This window comes from Chelon labrosus (assembly GCF_963514085.1).
Source record: "Chelon labrosus genome assembly, chromosome: 18".
Lineage (NCBI taxonomy): Eukaryota > Metazoa > Chordata > Actinopteri > Mugiliformes > Mugilidae > Chelon > Chelon labrosus.
Genome location: NC_140351.1, coordinates 13,455,470 through 13,473,651, shown reverse-complemented (window position 1 = coordinate 13,473,651; position 18,182 = coordinate 13,455,470). Strand labels below are relative to the sequence as shown.

Here is an 18,182-nt window from a genome sequence, read left to right as displayed (position 1 = left end):
ATTTCACACTCTTGCATTTCTTATTCTTAAGATATTAAACAGGAAAAACATAAAGTTCCGTGGTTGAACACTTGGTGGCGGCAGTGCGCTGATAGAAGGAGGAGAAGAAGAAGACCAGAGCGAGGAATAAGAGCGAAGAAGAAGAAGAAGCCGGACGTTTGTCGCACAGTGCTGACGCTTCTTTCCATTCACGACATCCCCGAAAACAAACCCCTACAGAGATACACCTCTTTATACTTGAGATAACATGTGGACATTTAAACGTGACGTTAAACGCGAATAGCTGCGGGACAGACATGCGGGCATAGGGAGGGATGGAGGCCGGTTTATTCGTCTTGTACGCGGAGAAGAGTCCTGTGATAGCGGCACCATGATCCCCGTGCCCCTGCTGGTGTTTGTGATGGCAGGCTGGTGTGCTGTCTATCTGGCTGACACGCTGCTCAGGGTGAATATTTCACTTCCTATTACTAGGTCAAACACACATACATTGATACAGCAGTATTAAAAAGATGCAGAAAGTCAGTTTAATCTTATCATCAGTTGTATCAACAGGCCATAACTAGATAGCCAGATTAACGATCATTTCTGTACCTAATATTTCAAGGTGTCTGATGTTTATCAATCTTACGCTTTTTAAGTTACGGTATATTTCGTGCCTATCTCTTGTAAACTTAGTTTTTATAGGTTTGTTGTCATAAAAGGCTTTGTTAAGCTATAAAAAGGATTTAGATGTATTTAAAAAGTCCGCTGCTCCTGTTGTTTAAATGGGATTTACATATCATTGGATTCTGTTTGTTTTTTTGTTTTATTTTTACATTTTACACTGCGTCTCTCCACGTTTTTGTACACTTTGTACTTTTATTATCGCGTGCATTGATTTGCACCACGTTAAGCACTTTCCACACAAACAGCATGCACATCTTTTCGGCACAAAAGTCTGCAGAGCATTTGCATTTGCAGGGCTACAGACAAAATACTTGACTCTGTTTTGTTTAACTGTGGATGTTTTTATTTTCTTCCTTTGTCTCTCTCCTGCAGTCGTCCACAGCACACCGGATCAACTACGAGTCATGGCTCGCCAGTCGAGGGCTGATGCTGTCTCCTTTCCACGTGAGGTGGCAGACCACCATGTTCAACCGACTGTTTGCGCACTGTGCCCGCATCAACCCCCGGGCCCTCTACCTGTGGTACGAGTCACTCTCCAATAACAGACGTAAACTGTTCTTCCATCCATCGTATATTGGAGCTTATCCAGTAGAGGCTTGTAGGGGCCTGGTGTGGGTTTTCTTTGAGTGCCCCGACCTCTTCGCGTTAGGTTAATTCTTAATTGTCTCTAGTTGTAGTTGTAGATGCGAGTGTGAACGACGTAATTCCTGCCTCTCGCCCAATACCAACTCCTAACTGTTCCTCCGTCATTCCCGGATGTATTTGTTATGTTTCATTTATTTTGCTCAGTCAGTCCAGGTGTATAGACCGCCTCGACTGATGTTTATTCTTCACTTCTTAGTCAGCAGTAGTTATACAATGCCTGGCCAAAAAAGAAAGTCGCCACCTGGATTTAACTAAGCAAATAGGTACCAGCCTCCTATTGGATAATTACTGCATGGGAGATTATATTTCAGCTGGCAACAACCCCATCTGATGCAATGAGTCGCTTCTCATTTGTTAAACAACCGTGTTGAAAGACGCGTTCCATGGTCGTGGAAAAGATGTTAGTCTGTTTGAGAAGGGTTAAATCATTGGCATGCATCAAGCAGAGAAAACATCTAAGGAGAAACTACTAAAATTGGGTTAAGAACCGCCCAATGCATTATTAAAAACTGGAAGGATAGTGGGGAACCATCGTCTTGGAGGAAGAAATGTGTTTGGAAAAAAATCCTGATTGATCGTGGTCGGCGATCACTTAAATGTTTAGTGAAAGTAAGAACATGTCCACATGTACAATATGAAGGGAACTCAAGGGATTGGGACTGAACAGCTGTGTAGTTGTGAAAGAGTGGTTCAGGGAGCATGAGACATCATTTTCACACATGGATTGGCCACCACAGAGTCCAGACCTTAACCCCATTGAGAATGTTTGGGATGTGCTGGAGAAGGCTTTGTGCAGTGGTCAGACTCTCCCATAATCAATACAAGATCTTGGTGAAAAATGAATGCAACACTGGATGGAAATAAATCTGGTGACACTGCAGAAGCTTATCGAAACAAATGCCACACAAATGCGTGCTGTAATCAAAGCTAAAAGCGGTCCCACGAAATATTACAGTGTGTGACCTTTTTTTTTAGTGGCGTGTTCTCTATAAAATTGTGAAATATTAAATTGGAGGCTTCAAATAAGCCCACGTGAGTTTATAGTGTAAACTTTGCCCTATCTTATTTCTAAATAGTGAAAAAACAAGGAGTAAGGAATTAATTAAGGTATAAGATGTTTCCCTCATATAATTATTTCCTTAATGGCAGAAGAGGAACCTCTAAAAAACTCCCTACTTGAAATATTTGCTAGCCTCGCATCCTTTAGGCTACAAACCACCTGCAATACAACACTACATTACACTTGTAATCTCACCATTTCTAAAGAAAATCGGAACAATTCCTAATATATAATACAACGGTCTCAGAAGAGAGAGATTCGCACTGGCTTAGTATTATCACAGCACCTCTGTGTTACGAGAAATAGGGTGTGTAATTTGCGGTGCACTTTTTACTTCACAGATTATGGACAAAGCCATTTCGCATGGGATTAAGATCACAGACGACCTGTGCAATTATTACAAATTCCCCTGGTCAAACTGGTCCCATGCCAATAGGGCTATAGACATATTGTTCAGAGGACGTCCCTGTCCTTTAGTGTTGGAGAAAAACTGAGCAGCAGTGCTAACAAATGCTGATGTTAAATAGTCTTTGTCTCTGCTTTGGACAGTCTTCACTGGAACTGTCATATATTGTGGCGAGGAAGATGTTGTACATGAATAGTTTTATTTTTTATTGTCCACCAATACAGACATCATAAAAATGGCAAACAGAGGTAAAATGAAAAGATTTGTAATAGGACTGAACGATTAATTGCATTTGCGATAATATCACGATACGATAAAACGCGATTTTCTAACCGCAACTTGCGCGATTACAAGGTGGTCACGTGACGCGAGCGACGCGGATGATAAGCTTCTGACATAGAGGCTGCGTTTCGATGCCCTGACCACTCCCGCTATATGGATATACGCTGATCTAATTATCTCCTGAACAAGTGCAAATATTGTGTTGTTCATATTTAAATCATTCATTTTGTTTTGTTGGGGAAAAAAAAGAGTATAAAATAAAAAATCAATAAAAAATCGCATATTAAATCGCAGTCGCAATATTGGGGGAAAAAAAATCGCGTTAGATTATTTTCCCAAATTGTTCAGCCCTAATTTGTAATGAAAAGAAAATCTGTGTGGTGTATTTATTGATAGTTGACTTGTGTTATTGCACATTTTTTAAAAATCACATGGCTTTCTATATTAACTCATTTATATGGAATAACAACAATAACCCTTGTGGAATTTAGGAGTGAACACACGCCAAACAAGGAAGCTGAGACTTCCTTCAAATAAAAAACAACAAACAAAAGGACTAACTGCCATATCTACAAAAAGATATCATCAAAAATACACAAGTGGCACCAACCAGTAATCCTAGTGTATATAATAAACGTAACCTACATGTGTAATGAGTAGATTTTACCCCTAACGCACCGATAGTCCCCAACCTTCCACCAAATCCATTGACGCTAACATAGAGGCTTTGGTTTCCTCTTTAACCCTCTTGTATATTTCCAACACCAAACCAGCTCTTCTTCCGTCACCGTTCTCCATTTTAAAAAGAAAATCCCGTCAATGAAGCCACTGCTCCGTCTGGGTTCCCCCCATGCTCCAAGCTGTCTATCAGCATGCAAATTTGGTGGTAGGAGCCGAGTCGTGGCCGTTGCTTCCTTGCTGCAAACATTTGTGGAGCAGTCAACTGTATTAGTTGCTCCCATCGGCAGTCTTCACTTAGTTCAACTTGGTGAAAGCCCACGTTGTGTTTTTTGCCTTTTACGCCACAGCCGTTGTAAATTTCTTCCTAAAGCATTCATCCATCACAGCTCAATGACGTCCGTGTTTCTCCAGGTTCAACAGTGGTCTGGTGTTCGGCATCGCTGCCATGGTGGGGTCGGTGGTGCTGCTGATAAAGACGCTGCAGCAGACGTTCGCTCAGATGACCACAGACAACCCTCGCATGGGAGCTCAGCAGACGCTGCAGGTGGTGGTACGTCGATTTATGAGCTTTTTTTTTTTGTCACAAGTTTTCAAATTTCCAAGGAAGAAATTAAACAAGGAAATGTTGACACAAAGCCTGTGAAATTCAAATGAGAGCAGTAGGAGTCAAAAAAGAAAAAAGAAAAAAACGCCTCCAGTTATGAGGAGCGCTTTTTTCTGCTCTCTTTTTATTCATAGCGTTGTCAAATAGCCGTGCATTAATGTGAGCTCCATCCCCGGCGGACCTCTGGAGGTGATTCATGAGAGGCTGTTAGCAGGTCATTTATATCAGAGAATTCAGCCTGGAGCGGCTGTGAACGGAGCCAGAGGAGAATAAACAGCAGACCACACAAAAAACACGACTTCAGCAAAACATGAAATGATTAATGAGAAGAAGGAGACAAAAAATATAAAATACCCAGAAAAGTCTTGAGATAAGCACATTTTTTTTGCCCATTCATGTTGTTGTTTTGTGTTTTTGCTGTCTGCTGTGTCTTCAGGTCCCGGGCGTCAATCTGCCAACCAGTCAGCTGGCCTACTTCTTCATCGCCCTGCTGCTCAGCGGAGTTATACACGAGCTTGGCCACGCCGTGGCAGCACTGAGGTAATAACACATGCACCAAAATACAGTGTGTTGCCTTGACAACCAGCAGGGAGAAGAGCATCAGCAAGCCTCGAGGGATGTAGGGTGTTGGTTTTATATTTTCTTAGATATATTAGTGTTTGAAAATGAGTCATGGTGTTTTTTAAGCAGATATTTTCCAGCCTGCGTCTGCGTCATTCTGTTTCTCATGGGTTTTATGTGAACATCTTCTAATGTGAAATATTCTCCCGTCCCCTGCAGGGAACAAGTGCGAGTGAACGGCTTCGGGATGTTCGTATTCGTGGTGTATCCCGGCGCATTTGTGGACCTCTTCACCACGCACCTCAACCTCATATCGCCCACTCAGCAGCTCCGCATCTTCTGCGCCGGTAAAACCTTTTATCCAGAGATCTGTTGATGGCTCCTCCACTGATTATTTTCCCATCTAACGCGATCGTAGCTATTAATCATGATCAGTTATGGCGAGCGTTTTGTTTTGCCGGCGGAGGTCAGTCTGAGGAGTGCTGGGCAGCGGGCGGCTGCATTGCATCAAATCATTTCACTGCTCAATTAGGAAAATGAGAGATTAATGAATTGATTGACGGAGATGGCAGCTGTTCATGCGTGAATGTGATCAGTGGGAGTGTTTGCAGATTAAAAAGCGGTCAAGGAGCCGGTTTAAAAATGCTAAGACCACGCAAATGATTGCAAATAAAAGAATTTAAAGTACAGGCAGTGTTAATGCAAATCTTATCTCTCTAAGTGTAATATTTGTGCAGAGTTTATGCACATCAAGCTTTCTTAAAACTGCTATTTGTTCCCACAAGCCTGATGCACAGTTTTTGCTGGTAAAATGCATGTAAAGGAAAATAATTGCATGATTTAATTTAATTTAATTTAAAATATTTGTGCAGATTTTTATTCAAATCAAGCTTTTTCACACAGCTAGTGTACGTATGTAGCATGCTAATGCTAAAAACACAAAAGTATTGTCAGCAAATACACTGAAAGTATTAAAAGCAATGAAAAAGAAAAGGATATGCAGTTTAATTGGCACACAACTTAAGTGTAGAGTGTGGTGTTGCTACTTAAAGGTGTGAGAAATGTTTGTCAAGATGTTGGTAGAGGCTGAACTTCCTGCAGACATACAGCTGTTGAATGCTCTGTTATTGTATTTCCTTTCCCGGCCTTTAGAGGTCAGTGACGAGCTGCTGAGAAACCATCTGTGTCTTCGCTTGTGTAGAGACAAATTCCTCCAGGCTTAGCTGACAAGAACACAACTTGACTGCAGACACCAAACTGAGACGTCCAGTCAGGTCACATGACAGACCAGAGAGAGAGAGATGGTGTTCCCATCAGGGGAGTGGTGACATAACAGCATGCTGTGTTTATTTATTTCTCCCTCCCTCTGTCACAGCGGAGCTCACGCTGTACGCAGGGGTTTTGTCCGACATAACATGTTTATTATTTATTCCTGCTGAGATAGGTGATGCATCTTTAATCGTTTGTTTACTGCTCACATTGGCATCAGAATTACAATGTATTTAACATTTTATTTTTCTCATAGACGACAAATTAAAACTTCATCACTTTAATTAGTACCCAGCTGTGCCGACACTTCTTTTTTTTTTTTTTTTCCCTGACATTAAAAACGTTCCCAAGATTTTTGCTCAAAATATCTTCTTCTCGGCTTTTAATTCCCCCCCCCCGTGAGACGGAGGCTGTGCCGGTGTCTACGCTGCTGTCACCGCATCTGAATAATACTGTATGTTTGTGCCCCATCTGACGATGAGACGTTTCCTCCCGTGGTTTTGGAAGGCTGGAGTCTTGTTGCATAATTAAGATGGTATAGGCGGCTATTTTTAGAGAGCAGTGGTTACTGCCTCGCCACGACATCCTACAGAGCCAGAATGTGTGGAGATCATTTTAGAGGCTGGTACGGGGGATCAAGACTTTAATGTACAACCCTAGAATAATGGTGTTTTGTGTGTAAGCCTTTGTCTCTCAGATATTTGAGAAATAATAGCCCCGCTTTAAACCTTGGTTTTTTAGATTTTATTTAGAGTTTCTGCTTAATATGTAGGTCTGGCATAAACATTTATCAGCCAGTATTTTCATTTTAAAGTAATCTGTGTGGATCCAGGTTCCTGAGCGTAAATATTTTTGGGGTTTCCTAGATTTCTGTGCTAAAAAACTGAATATATTTGAGTTTTATTGAACCAAATATGAAACTTTTAATGTCATCAGGGGAACTTAAATAAGCAAACACTCAAAAAAATAATAATTAAAGGATAAGTTTGAAGCTTTTTTGAGTCTGTTCCCTTATGAAAAAGATCTTTCTTACGGTTTCAATCCACCTCCACACGTAAACACAAACAGAAAACATAAACCACTGTAACTGAGGAAGACGTCCGTTTGATTTAATAAAAGAAAAATGACCATAGCATATATGGTTTTAAGGAAGACTTAAAAAATTGAGAACTTCGCATTCAGTTGAATCTTAAAGTGTAAAAGTTATTTTCTGTTTTCTCTCTCCAGGCGTTTGGCACAACTTTGTTCTGTGTGTGGCAGCGTTAGTCTTCCTCTTCCTGTTGCCTCTCTTCCTGTTTCCCATGTATTCCACCGGAGGCGGGGCGCTGGTCACTGAGGTGGTGCAGGTCAGTGGCTCTTTATTTACCAGATTAATAATTCAAGGAATAGAAAATAGTTTGACCTTCTCTTTTTTTGCCAGAGCACTTAATGTACTGATGTCCCTCAAGCAAGCCAGTTAGCTTAGCTTAGCATAAAGACTGAAAACAGGGGGAACCAACTAGCTTTGCTTTCTCCATAGTTTAAAGACTGTGTTGATAAATCTGCTTTACAGAGGTTGATTTATATTTTTAAAGATAATATCTTCACTGTATTCAGAAATTGCCCCACATGACGAACAACTGTGGCCACTTTTACGTCTCTGGAACATTCTTGGAAGGGTTAATGCGTGAGCGATATTTCCAAATAAACCACAGCTCCATATTGTTATTGGTAATTAGGAAACGTGTCAGTCAGAGTAACTGTGTGGCTCAGTGATGTCCTTTCAGCAGCTGTTAGACAACAATGTCAGGGTTTGCAGTTTGAGTATCCGAGCTATCAAGTTCTAATCATATTCAGGTTCTTCTTCATATCTTTGTATATGTTATGATTCTCTTTGTAGAGGCTGGTGTGACACAGATTTTTAACTAATTTATTTATATAATTAATTAACCAATCGATCTCATAGCAAACAGGTTTCATAGATTTCACTTCTCATAACGTTTTAGTAGAAATGATTTTTCACTGTCTTCCACCATGACCTGACTGTTGTAAAACCATCATCTTGTAACTCGTTTAAAAAACATCAATGTTATTGAAAAAACTGCGTTAAGGATTGTGCTTGGTTGTTATAGAGCGTAGAACATCCAGGGTGGTTTGGAAATTAAATATAAACCTTGACAATCTGCTCAATAGTGGCCTTCAGTGTAGGCCTAATAACCATACAAACACCTGATCAGATCCATAGGCGCCGAAACCGTGGGTGCTCCCACGGAAAATACTGAGCACCCACGTGTGCCAGACAGGTGGCATTGATTCTTAATTTCCCACGAAGCTGATCGCGTTTAGTTCAACCTTTCATCTCCAATCCTATCTGTATTTTTGAAGAGTGGGCTGTTTTTTTTTGTTTGTTTGTTTTTTTTTTTAAAGGGGGTGCGCTCATGAGCACCCACGGAGGAAAACATAAATCGGCGCCTATGATCAGATCAATGATCCATGTTTGGAGTATGTAAATCCATTCTTCCTGATCATGTTTGCCCCGTGTGGGGTCAACATCAGGGGATGAGTTTCCAGGAGAAACTGAAGCATGAAGGTAGCAAAACAGTAAACAACAAGTTGTTTTGTCAAGTGTTTAAAAAGAAAGAGGAGCAGAAATCAATGCGCGCAGCGATGTTTAAAACGTGGCTCGATCTTGGTCGTCTCCTTCTGTTGAGTGAATTCGGTTTTGTCAATAAAGCTGCGTAAAACGAAATTCTTCTTCTGTTATAATTCCAGCAGATTTGATGGCAGGCAGAACCACTTTGTCCAAAAGATTGGGCCTTGTAGACACACACACATCTGATCAGAGCATTTTATTTAGTGTCCGTGTAAGCAATTGAGTTAAAATCTGACCAGAATTGGTTTGATATATTGTAACGTAGCTGTTGTGACTTGATGCACCTGCACAGGTGGCCGGCGCCATTCAGAAACTTTGAAAAACTGTATACATCCAAAACCGGGGATTATTCATCACGTTTCTTAAATTTGAATTTGATGTTTTATCCACAAATGGGAAAAAAGTTGTGCTTTTTTAGGGGTTAGGGGTCGACTTTACTGTGTCATTTGAGCAGGAAGTCGACTAGACTAAGACATCTGCTAACGCTAACAAGGAAATGGTCCAAAACCTCTCGACGGGAGTCAGTTAACAACTTCACCTGCAGTAACAGAGAGAAGGAGGCTGCAAATCAACAATTTGCTGCCTGTAGCCTGTGTTCAAGCTTCAGCTACCTTGCAGAAAAGCCTCTGTAGCTTCTTTTGTGTGAGACTCTACAATATGTATTCAGGTCAAGAATATAGATTTCATTGTTCCAAAGTATTACTATGTACTGTGTTTTTATATGTGATGACTCGTCTTTCACCACATATTAGTTGACTTTAAAAAATCCAAAGTTGTTCAAGCCCTAGAGCTGACTCGTAGGTTTGGATGTTTTCATGGGATTTGACAAACGGATAAATATAGAAAGTAAAGTGACACTACAGCCACAGCTTTTGTTGTCCGTTGCTCAAGAATTCACTGGCAGCCTTTTGAAAGTTAATTTATGCTTATCAGTCCATGTTCCCTCCTAGAGTGTCCCAACTATTGCAAGCTTGCAGGACTGAAAGCATCAAACGTGCGTGACCTTTTTGCAAGTTTGAAACCCGTTTAACGGCCCGTGCATGTGTGTGTGTTTGGTTCAGGGCTCTGCAGCTGACGGTCCCAGGGGTCTGTCAGTCGGGGACATCGTGACGGGGCTGGAGGACTGCCCCGTCAGGGGAGTTGAGGACTGGACCAGCTGCCTGTCTCACCTCTCTCACACCCCACAGACTGGATACTGCGTCCCCGTCGCCAGCCTGCAGCCCAGCTGGGCTCATGGACGAGGTGGGTGACGTGCTTGCTGACTCATTGTTTTGTATGTAAAAATCCAATTTGTCCCAATGTCCTCTGGACTAATTAGACTCATACCGGGACTCATCTGTGTTCAATTATAAACAATTCACGCACTGATACCTTTTCAGAGAGCAGTTATTAATTCAGTGTTGTGTTTAAATGTTTAGTTGTCGTTGATAATGAGGTCAAACCCACAGAGCAGCAACAGGAGCTCTGATTGGCCGGCTGTCTGCTCATGTGGGAGGTAAGAGCTCCACTGCTGGCCAGTCAGAGCTCCCGTTGCTTCTCTGCGGTCTATAATAACTCTCACATGGTAATGTAATTTCACAATAAATGCCAAAAACCTTTAATTACTTTAGTGGAATCCTGTAATTTCATTGACAAAACTCTTAAGTATGTTCCTTTTAATTATTAATATATCGTTTAATCAAACATTTTGTGTTTACAGCCTAAAAAGAGAACATTTTTATTTTTTTCTAATTAGTTTTTTAGGTTTTAGTTGATTGGCTAGAGAAATGTGCATATTGAATTCATCACTTAGACATTTCTTTTATACACCAGGTTCATCAAAAACAAAAAGTTGTTTCTTTGGCTATGAAAATGTATTATAATAATTACTATTTTGTTGATTTTCAATGCCTCACTCATGTAATATTTAATATATATTATTAGAATTATACTGTATTAATGTACATTTTAGTACACAAGATTAAAGTTAGTCATAAAGTGAGAGCACATCTCCCATCTTTTTGATTACGGTGTCTTTTCACAGTACTTTTTCCGTCTGCTTCTCCATCCGTCTTAGTGTTTTTTTCCTTCCCCCGTAGCTTACAAGCGTTTGGATGGAACGATGGACTGCTGCAGCAACAACAGCCTGACCGACCTCTGCTTCTCTTACTTCAAACCACAGGGCAGGCACGGCAGAGAGAGAGAGGTGACAAACACTCACTGACAGACTGGGCCTTTTTTTGATTCATCGTGTGAGCGAGTTTCCAACCCTTCTAGACCGTCGGCAGTATTTATATTACTGCCTGTATTCAGTTCAATTTGTTTTTGTCCAGGTCGGGAGAGTTTGTAGCTTTAGTGCTGTGGAAAGGTAGGCTGTTTTTAAGATGAGGAAGAGGCTTTATTCATGAATATTTCTTCAACTCCTTTGAGAATCCACCTTAACAGTTTACATGGACATTGAATAAAATGATGAATAATTTACATGACCCATAACATCAATCAGGATAGAACATTTTTTCTACCTCCATGTTTCTGCCCCCCCTGGAAACTCATCCCCTGATATTTAACCCAGGTGGGTCAAGCATGAGTAGAAAGAATGGATTTATTCCAGCCAGATAAAAATGACCAGATCAATCTTTTACACAGTTATTAGAAGCTAATATTTTCCTACTGAGCAGATTATCAAATGTTTACACCATCCTTCTTAAAGGGGAATTACCGTTTTTTACAACGGGGAATAGCACTAGCGTATCATAACAAAATATTGGTGAAATGGGTTGAGTTTCGATGCAGATAATGAGTTATTTAGAGGCTGCTTTTCGGTGCCCCATTCACTTCCACTATATGGATATACGCGGATCTAAATATCGTCCGAACGACTCCAAATAACACCAAAGTTATATGGGTGAGTAAACAATCGTAATTTATGCCAGAAATAAGGTCCAGGTTGTAAAAAACGGTAATTCCCCTTTAATCTGATTGAAAAATCCTTCTGGTCAGGCCAGTTTGTTCTGATTGAAGTAGTTAATACCATCGAAAGATAGCAACTAGAAACCTGGAAGAAGCCAATCCGAGTAGCAGTGAAGTAGTCAGGGCCGTGGAGTTGAATTTATTGCATCTGTTGTAATAGATATTGTCAGGAAATCATTTTGAACAGCGATCCAGGCATCGCTTAGTGTTTTAGTATCGGTTGACATGTGTCCCATAATGAAATCCAAATGGCGTGCTAGGGTCGAGTCTGGATACGCCATGCTAGGTTTGTGGGATTTATTCACACAAAGGAAAAATTAGCAACATTTAATTATGAACCATAACTTACTTGAATGAAACAATCTTGGTTTGTTGCCGCATCTCCCACACTTCCTATGGCAGTTTTTATATAGTTGTGTTTTACAAACCGGTCAGCAGAGCTCAGACAAGGGCAAGAAAAGCATTAAAAAAACAAGATTGCCGACCTCAATAAAATGAAACCCTCTGCATAACTCTTCTGTGGCCGCAGTACGCCTGCATGCCGGTTCGTAAGATGGTGACGGGGACGCGAGCCTGTCACAGCGACGCCGACTGCCCCGCTCACTCCCAAGGCGCCAGCATCTGCGTCACTCCCTCTCTGGAGAACCAGACTCGCTTCATCCGCGTCACGCACCCGCCGAACACACACATGCTGTTCGTCGGGTATCCGCCGCACCTGCAGTACGCTGGTACGTGCAAATGTTTCATCCCTTCTTTGTTTTATGGCGCATTTCGCCGCTATGCTGAGGTCATTTGGCCGAAGCGGACATGTGTTAAATAAACTTTTCAACAGGATGCCTCCACCCTGAGCTTGTGTGTGTGTAATATTCATTTAATTACTATTTACAGAAGGGGTTACACTGACTCTACGGTAGTAAATGATTATGAGTGAGTCAGCAGGAAGAGGCTTTATTCATGAAGTGTTGAGTGGATCAAACCAGAGACCTCTATCCATCTCTCTGTCTCTATCTGTTGTTGTCTCTTACAGTGAGTCTGACCAACTTTGTGCCCCGCTTTGGCTTCCTCCACCTGGATCTGCCCGTCTTCCTGGAGACCTTCTGCAAGTATCCTTTTGAGTTTAAAGAACTCATCTCCGGTCATAATCAGGTGATCGCTGCCCTGTCACTCAAAAACTGATGCCACTTTTTAAAATCCAGTTGCACCAGCTGGACGCACCAGGCTGCTACGTCCAACCTTTTATTGCACCGTCTGGTATTACAGCTATACGCAGCTACGGCCACAGTTGCCATGGCTGTCCTGTTGCTATGGCTACCTGCCTTAACTTACAAGACAAATGACTGAACTCTAGTAGGGATGTCCCGATCTTTCCCTGGAGATTCATAAACGCTTTTCTTATCTCGCTAGCACTCTCCTAGATCAGTGTGAACCGTGTTACTGCATTAAGTCCAATAAATAGGGCTGTCTAAGTTAATGCAGTGTCAAGAGGGTGGCTTATACCGTGGCTCCAGGAAAACCTGTGTTTTGGTCATCCAACGCCATAAACTCCACAACCCTCTCTGGAATATTTCTCACCTTGACGCTGTCTCGAGGAAACTTGTCTCTTCTTTTAAATGCAGCGTTCAGTGTTTGTTGTTGTTTCGGTGCAGTCATGTATTCAGATTTGTTTTTTAGTAGGAGGTGAATCATGTTGGTAGTACTGAATGACAATCTTCAACTGCCACTTTGCCAAACATCCACATTGCACAATTTACACAATGCTCTCTAATTTTTTTAGAGTAAAGTTCTTCCACTCAGCATACATATTTAGTCATTTTTGTTCTTCTGTGATTTTTATTTGGCAGTTTTAGAACAAGCCAACCGCTATTAATATAAAAGAAGAAGTTGCTTTGATGCTGCAGAGACGTGGTTTTGTCTGTCCTCACCCGCCGCACCACCACCACATCAGTCAGTTTCGTGTCTGCATCGCACACAACCTGAACCGCCTCCATAAAGAGAAAATTGCTGCCGCATCTCATTATTCCCTTGTGCATTAATGCCCGCTGATGGTGAAGTCTGTATATTAGGAGCTTCATTATAGCACAATAAAAACTGACTGCTCATGCCTTTCCACTTTACACATTCCTTTGAGTGGTCGTGCCGTACAGTCTCAAGCGTAACGCACATCCTAGCCGGTGCAACAGTTATTTATTCTACATGCGGCTTAAAGCGCATTTTAACGGTTGTACGTCCAGCTGGTGCATTAGTCTAAACTAACTCCATGGGTAAGAATGTGCACTTAAAAAGATGAACTTCCACACAGTTTTCACATTTAAACTGGTTATAAAGCATTTAAGCCATCTGTTATTTGATTCTGAATGTCTGTTTTTTCTGAATAAAAGCCCCCATTAACCTCTAATGACCACAATCAAGAGGCTCTTTCACAAACACCCGATTGGCTAAATGCAACCCTCCGTTGAGTACCTTAAAACATTCCTGATTTCAGTTTAAAACCATTTACTTCAGTTGTGTCAGTTACAGCAGCTCTGTCTTTCTTTGTGTCTCTTCAACCGAGGAAATCTGTTACTGGAACAAAACATGAGCTGGACAGCTGTCATTTACAGGACGATGTTAAACACAACGCACAAGTAGCATGAGTTTGAAGAGTTATTGGCTGAATCTGCACAAAGCTGCCGTTCATATTTAAGCTATTTAATCTCACAAATGTTACACAGTGCTGCTTCAAAGGCACACTCTTTGATTTTTCAGCAGCTCAGTTCCACCGAGTTTTTTCTGAATACGTTTTGAAAAATCAGCATCTGTTGCTTGTTGATCAAGTGACTCTAGTGTGCAGCTTTGTTTCCGAGCTTCCAGCTCTTCGTGAAGCGCTGTGTCAAAGAACAAGAATAGTTTCCCGGAAGAAAAAAATGGGAAGTAAAACTAAAAGTATATGTTGCATTGTATAAGTTAAAGTTAGATTTTTATTTTTGCAGCCTTTTCCCGTCAAAGGTATCTGAATTTCACAGAAAAACCTCAAGAATTGATGCATACGCGTCCTAATTTCGGCAGAAATATGACTGTATCTGAATGGAAATTATAAACGAGACACTTGTACATCAGTACATCAGTACATCAAGTAGAATTTATGTGGGCGTGGGTTGTCCTGCAGGAGACACAATCACAGCTACAGTAGGTAGGAAGCTCATTGACACCGAGTGGGCAAATGTAGACTAATTAATTTATCAACTTGATAATACACTATATTACCAAAAGTATTCGCTCACCCATTCAAATGATCAGAATCAGGTGTTCTAATCACTTGGCCTGGCCCCAGGTGTATAAATTCAAGCACTCAGGCATGCAGACTGTGAAACAAGACATTTGTGAAAGAATGGGCCGCTCTCAGGAGCTCAGTGAATTCCAGCGTGGAACTGTCATAGGATGCCACTTGTGCAACAAATCCAGTCGTGAAATTTCCTCGCTCCTAAATATTCCACAGTCAACTGTCAGCTCTATTATAACAAAATGGAAGCGTTTGGGAAAAACAGCAACTCAGCCACGAAGTGGTAGGCCACGTAAAGTGACGGAGAGGGGTCAGCGGATGCTGAAGCGCATAGTGCAAAGAGGTCGCCGACTTTCTGCACAGTCAATTGCTACAGAGCTACAAACTTCATGTGACCTTCAGATTAGCCCAAGTACAGTACGCAGAGAGCTTCATGGAATGGGTTTCCATGGCCGAGCAGCTGCAGCCAAGCCACACATCAGCAAGTGCAATGCAAGGCGTCGGATGCAATGGTGTAAAGCACGCCGCCACTGGCCTCTAGAGCAGTGGAGACGCGTTCTCTGGAGTGATGAATCACGCTTTTCCATCTGGCAATCTGATGGACGAGTCTGGGTTTGGAGGTTGCCAGGAGAACGGTACATTTCAGATTGCATTGTGCCAACTGTGAAATTTGGTGGAGGAGGAATTATGGTATGGGGTTGTTTTTCAGGAGCTGGGCTTGGCCCCTTAGTTCCAGTGAAAGGAACATTGAATGCTTCAGGATACCAAAACATTTTGGACAATTCCATGCTCCCAACCTTGTGGGAACAGTTTGGAGCGGGCCCCTTCCTCTTCCAACATGACTGTGCACCAGTGCACAAAGCAAGGTCCATAAAGACGTGGATGACAGAGTCTGGTGTGGATGAACTTGACTGGCCTGCACAGAGTCCTGACCTGAACCCGATAGAACACCTTTGGGATGAATTAGAGCGGAGACTGAGAGCCAGGCCTTCTCGACCAACATCAGTGTGTGACCTCACCAATGCGCTTTTGGAAGAATGGTCAAAAATTCCTATAAACACTCTCCTCAACCTTGTGGACAGTCTTCCCAGAAGAGTTGAAGCTGTAATAGCTGCAAAAGGTGGACCGACATCATATTGAATTCTATGAGTTAGGAATGGGATGGCACTTCAGTTCATAGAATGAGTAAAGGCAGGTGAGCGAATACTTTTGGTAATATAGTGTATATCCATCCATGTGCTGCTGCTTGTGTGGGTAAAGGAAGCGGTAACTTAATTAATTATATCATTAGGGATTGTCGTAAACTGATAACTAATTATGAAAAAACAGTGCTCTTATAATTAATAATTCTACATGATGTTGTCCGTACTTAGAGGATTTGGAACTAGTATTAAACTGAAAACATTAGATAAATTTGTAATTAGGTATGTGATTGTCTTTAAAATCTATATTTTAAAGACAGTTAAAATGCATAAACTGATCCAGTGTGTTTCTGCGTTCATTGTCCTGAGCTGCCCTACCTCTCAGATATGTAGTGTCCCTCTCTGGTGCGTTAGCAGTCGTCAACTCAGTGCCGTGCTTCGCTCTCGACGGTCAGTGGATGCTGAACGCCCTGCTGGAGGCCACACTGGTCACCGTGGTAACGGACCGTCAAAAGCGCGAGCTGATAGGTTTCTTCCTGCTGCTGGCGGGCAGCGCCCTGCTGGCGGCCAACGTGGCACTGGGCCTGTGGATGGTCACGGCACGGTAGCCACAAGACAGAATTCATGGAAGGAGCCCCGTGCGCACAGAGACGGCGTCGTCTCAGGAGACGTGTGGACCATTAAACTGTGAACACGCAGGGAGCTGTTGAGCAGGTCATTGCTCTGCCTTTAACCCCTCACTGAACCCCCAGGATACACAAGCAACTTTCCTCCACATTGTTGCTGCCATATATACAAAAGCACATACGCTAAAGAAATAATGCACTTGCTGTAAAGCACTGTCCGATGTGACTGTTTACAAAGACTGCACACCATTTAATATTTAGTAACGTGGATGTGTTTAAAGTTGGAGTGAAAACCATTTTATTGGACCAAATGAATTCAAGCCATCTTTGGACAAAAAGCCTTCATATGCTTGATTTTATCAGTGAATGCATGGCATTACCTTCAACTCCTTTTCACTGTTGGGGAAAAACAAACTACCTAAAAGTCACGTTCAAGCAAACAAGTTGCTTAATGGCCCGCAAGGACTTGTTTTAAAGGTGGCCATGCTACAGATGTTTTCAGTCAAATCAAGTGTCTTTCTCTTCCTCGGGCATTGCAGTGGGAAAATGTCTTTCTTTATCAACTCCTTCCTGCCTTTTCTGTGATTTTGAAGTTTCTCTTGACCTCTCACTGTCTACAGTCTGGTTGTAAAAGTTGATCTGTCAGAATTGTGAAATAAAGGACTGATTTGTATTGAGATGATCTCTCTCTGAGCATGTTTATTCTCATATTGTGTCTACAATCCCTTTACAGCATGCAGTTTATTAAAGGAAATATCGCCAGCAACAATCTTAGTAGTGATAGAAATACTATTTTTCAAAGTAAAAGTCAGTGTTGCATCAGTTGAAATAGCAGGTTTCCTGTCATTTCCCTCGGGAGGCTCCAGGGCAGAGCACCTTTCTAATTTTATACCAGACATATTCCCAGCACATTGGCACATTGTCTTCCACAAGCGCTGTAACAAAAGCACACAGGCTACACTTTTAGTAATGGCTCCAAACCGCAGCGTTGCGTTCGTGTTTTCCGAGAGTCGTGCATTTACTACGTTTCCTGAGTGTGTGAGCGGGCAGATGACACCTTGTAATTTGACAGGGTGTTCCCCACAGACGTGTAAATACTGAACGGCCTTCGGCTTAACCACAGAGGTGTGTTTACCAAAGATGATCAGACACCTCTGTCAGCAGGTTAAATGGTGTTGCCTTTTTAAAGACTTATTTTAGTTTGAATAATTAGAGCAGAGTGTGGGAGGATCGGACCGTGTAGCTCAAGTCTCTAGACTTGGCGTCTTCCTTATGTATACGTTAGCATTCAGATAAGGCACATCGGAGCCTGGCATTCCTCTTCCAAATCTATGCAAACAGATTGCTTTTGTGTGTCCCTGTATGTGTGTTTCTGTTGCTTATCTTGTGCTAATGACAGC

At 41.9% G+C, this 18,182-nt stretch overlaps 1 protein-coding gene across 1 annotated transcript; it reads left to right on the top strand.

Annotated features, from left to right (window-relative positions):
• The first annotated feature begins 146 nt into the window (after positions 1-146).
• On the top strand, positions 147-17,459 carry mbtps2 (membrane-bound transcription factor peptidase, site 2). Its single transcript, XM_084566465.1, has 11 exons — positions 147-445; positions 1,039-1,187; positions 4,152-4,290; positions 4,781-4,884; positions 5,125-5,252; positions 7,402-7,520; positions 9,868-10,048; positions 10,885-10,991; positions 12,285-12,483; positions 12,783-12,858; positions 16,542-17,459. Exons 1-11 carry the CDS (start codon positions 371-373, stop codon positions 16,762-16,764), a joined length of 1,500 nt encoding a protein of 499 aa, XP_084422591.1. The 5' UTR covers positions 147-370; the 3' UTR covers positions 16,765-17,459.
• Positions 17,460-18,182: the final 723 nt, after the last annotated feature.

What these genes read in the sequence shown, in the direction of transcription:
- mbtps2 (XM_084566465.1), top strand. Translation starts at nt 371, where the DNA reads ATGATCCCCGTGCCCCTGCTGGTGTTTGTGATGGCAGGCTGGTGTGCT. An exon ending in TGGCTGACACGCTGCTCAGG is followed by an intron (nt 446 to 1,038) that starts GTGAATATTTCA and finishes TCTCTCCTGCAG; the next exon opens with TCGTCCACAGCACACCGGAT. An exon ending in CACGCCGTGGCAGCACTGAG is followed by an intron (nt 4,885 to 5,124) that starts GTAATAACACAT and finishes CGTCCCCTGCAG; the next exon opens with GGAACAAGTGCGAGTGAACG.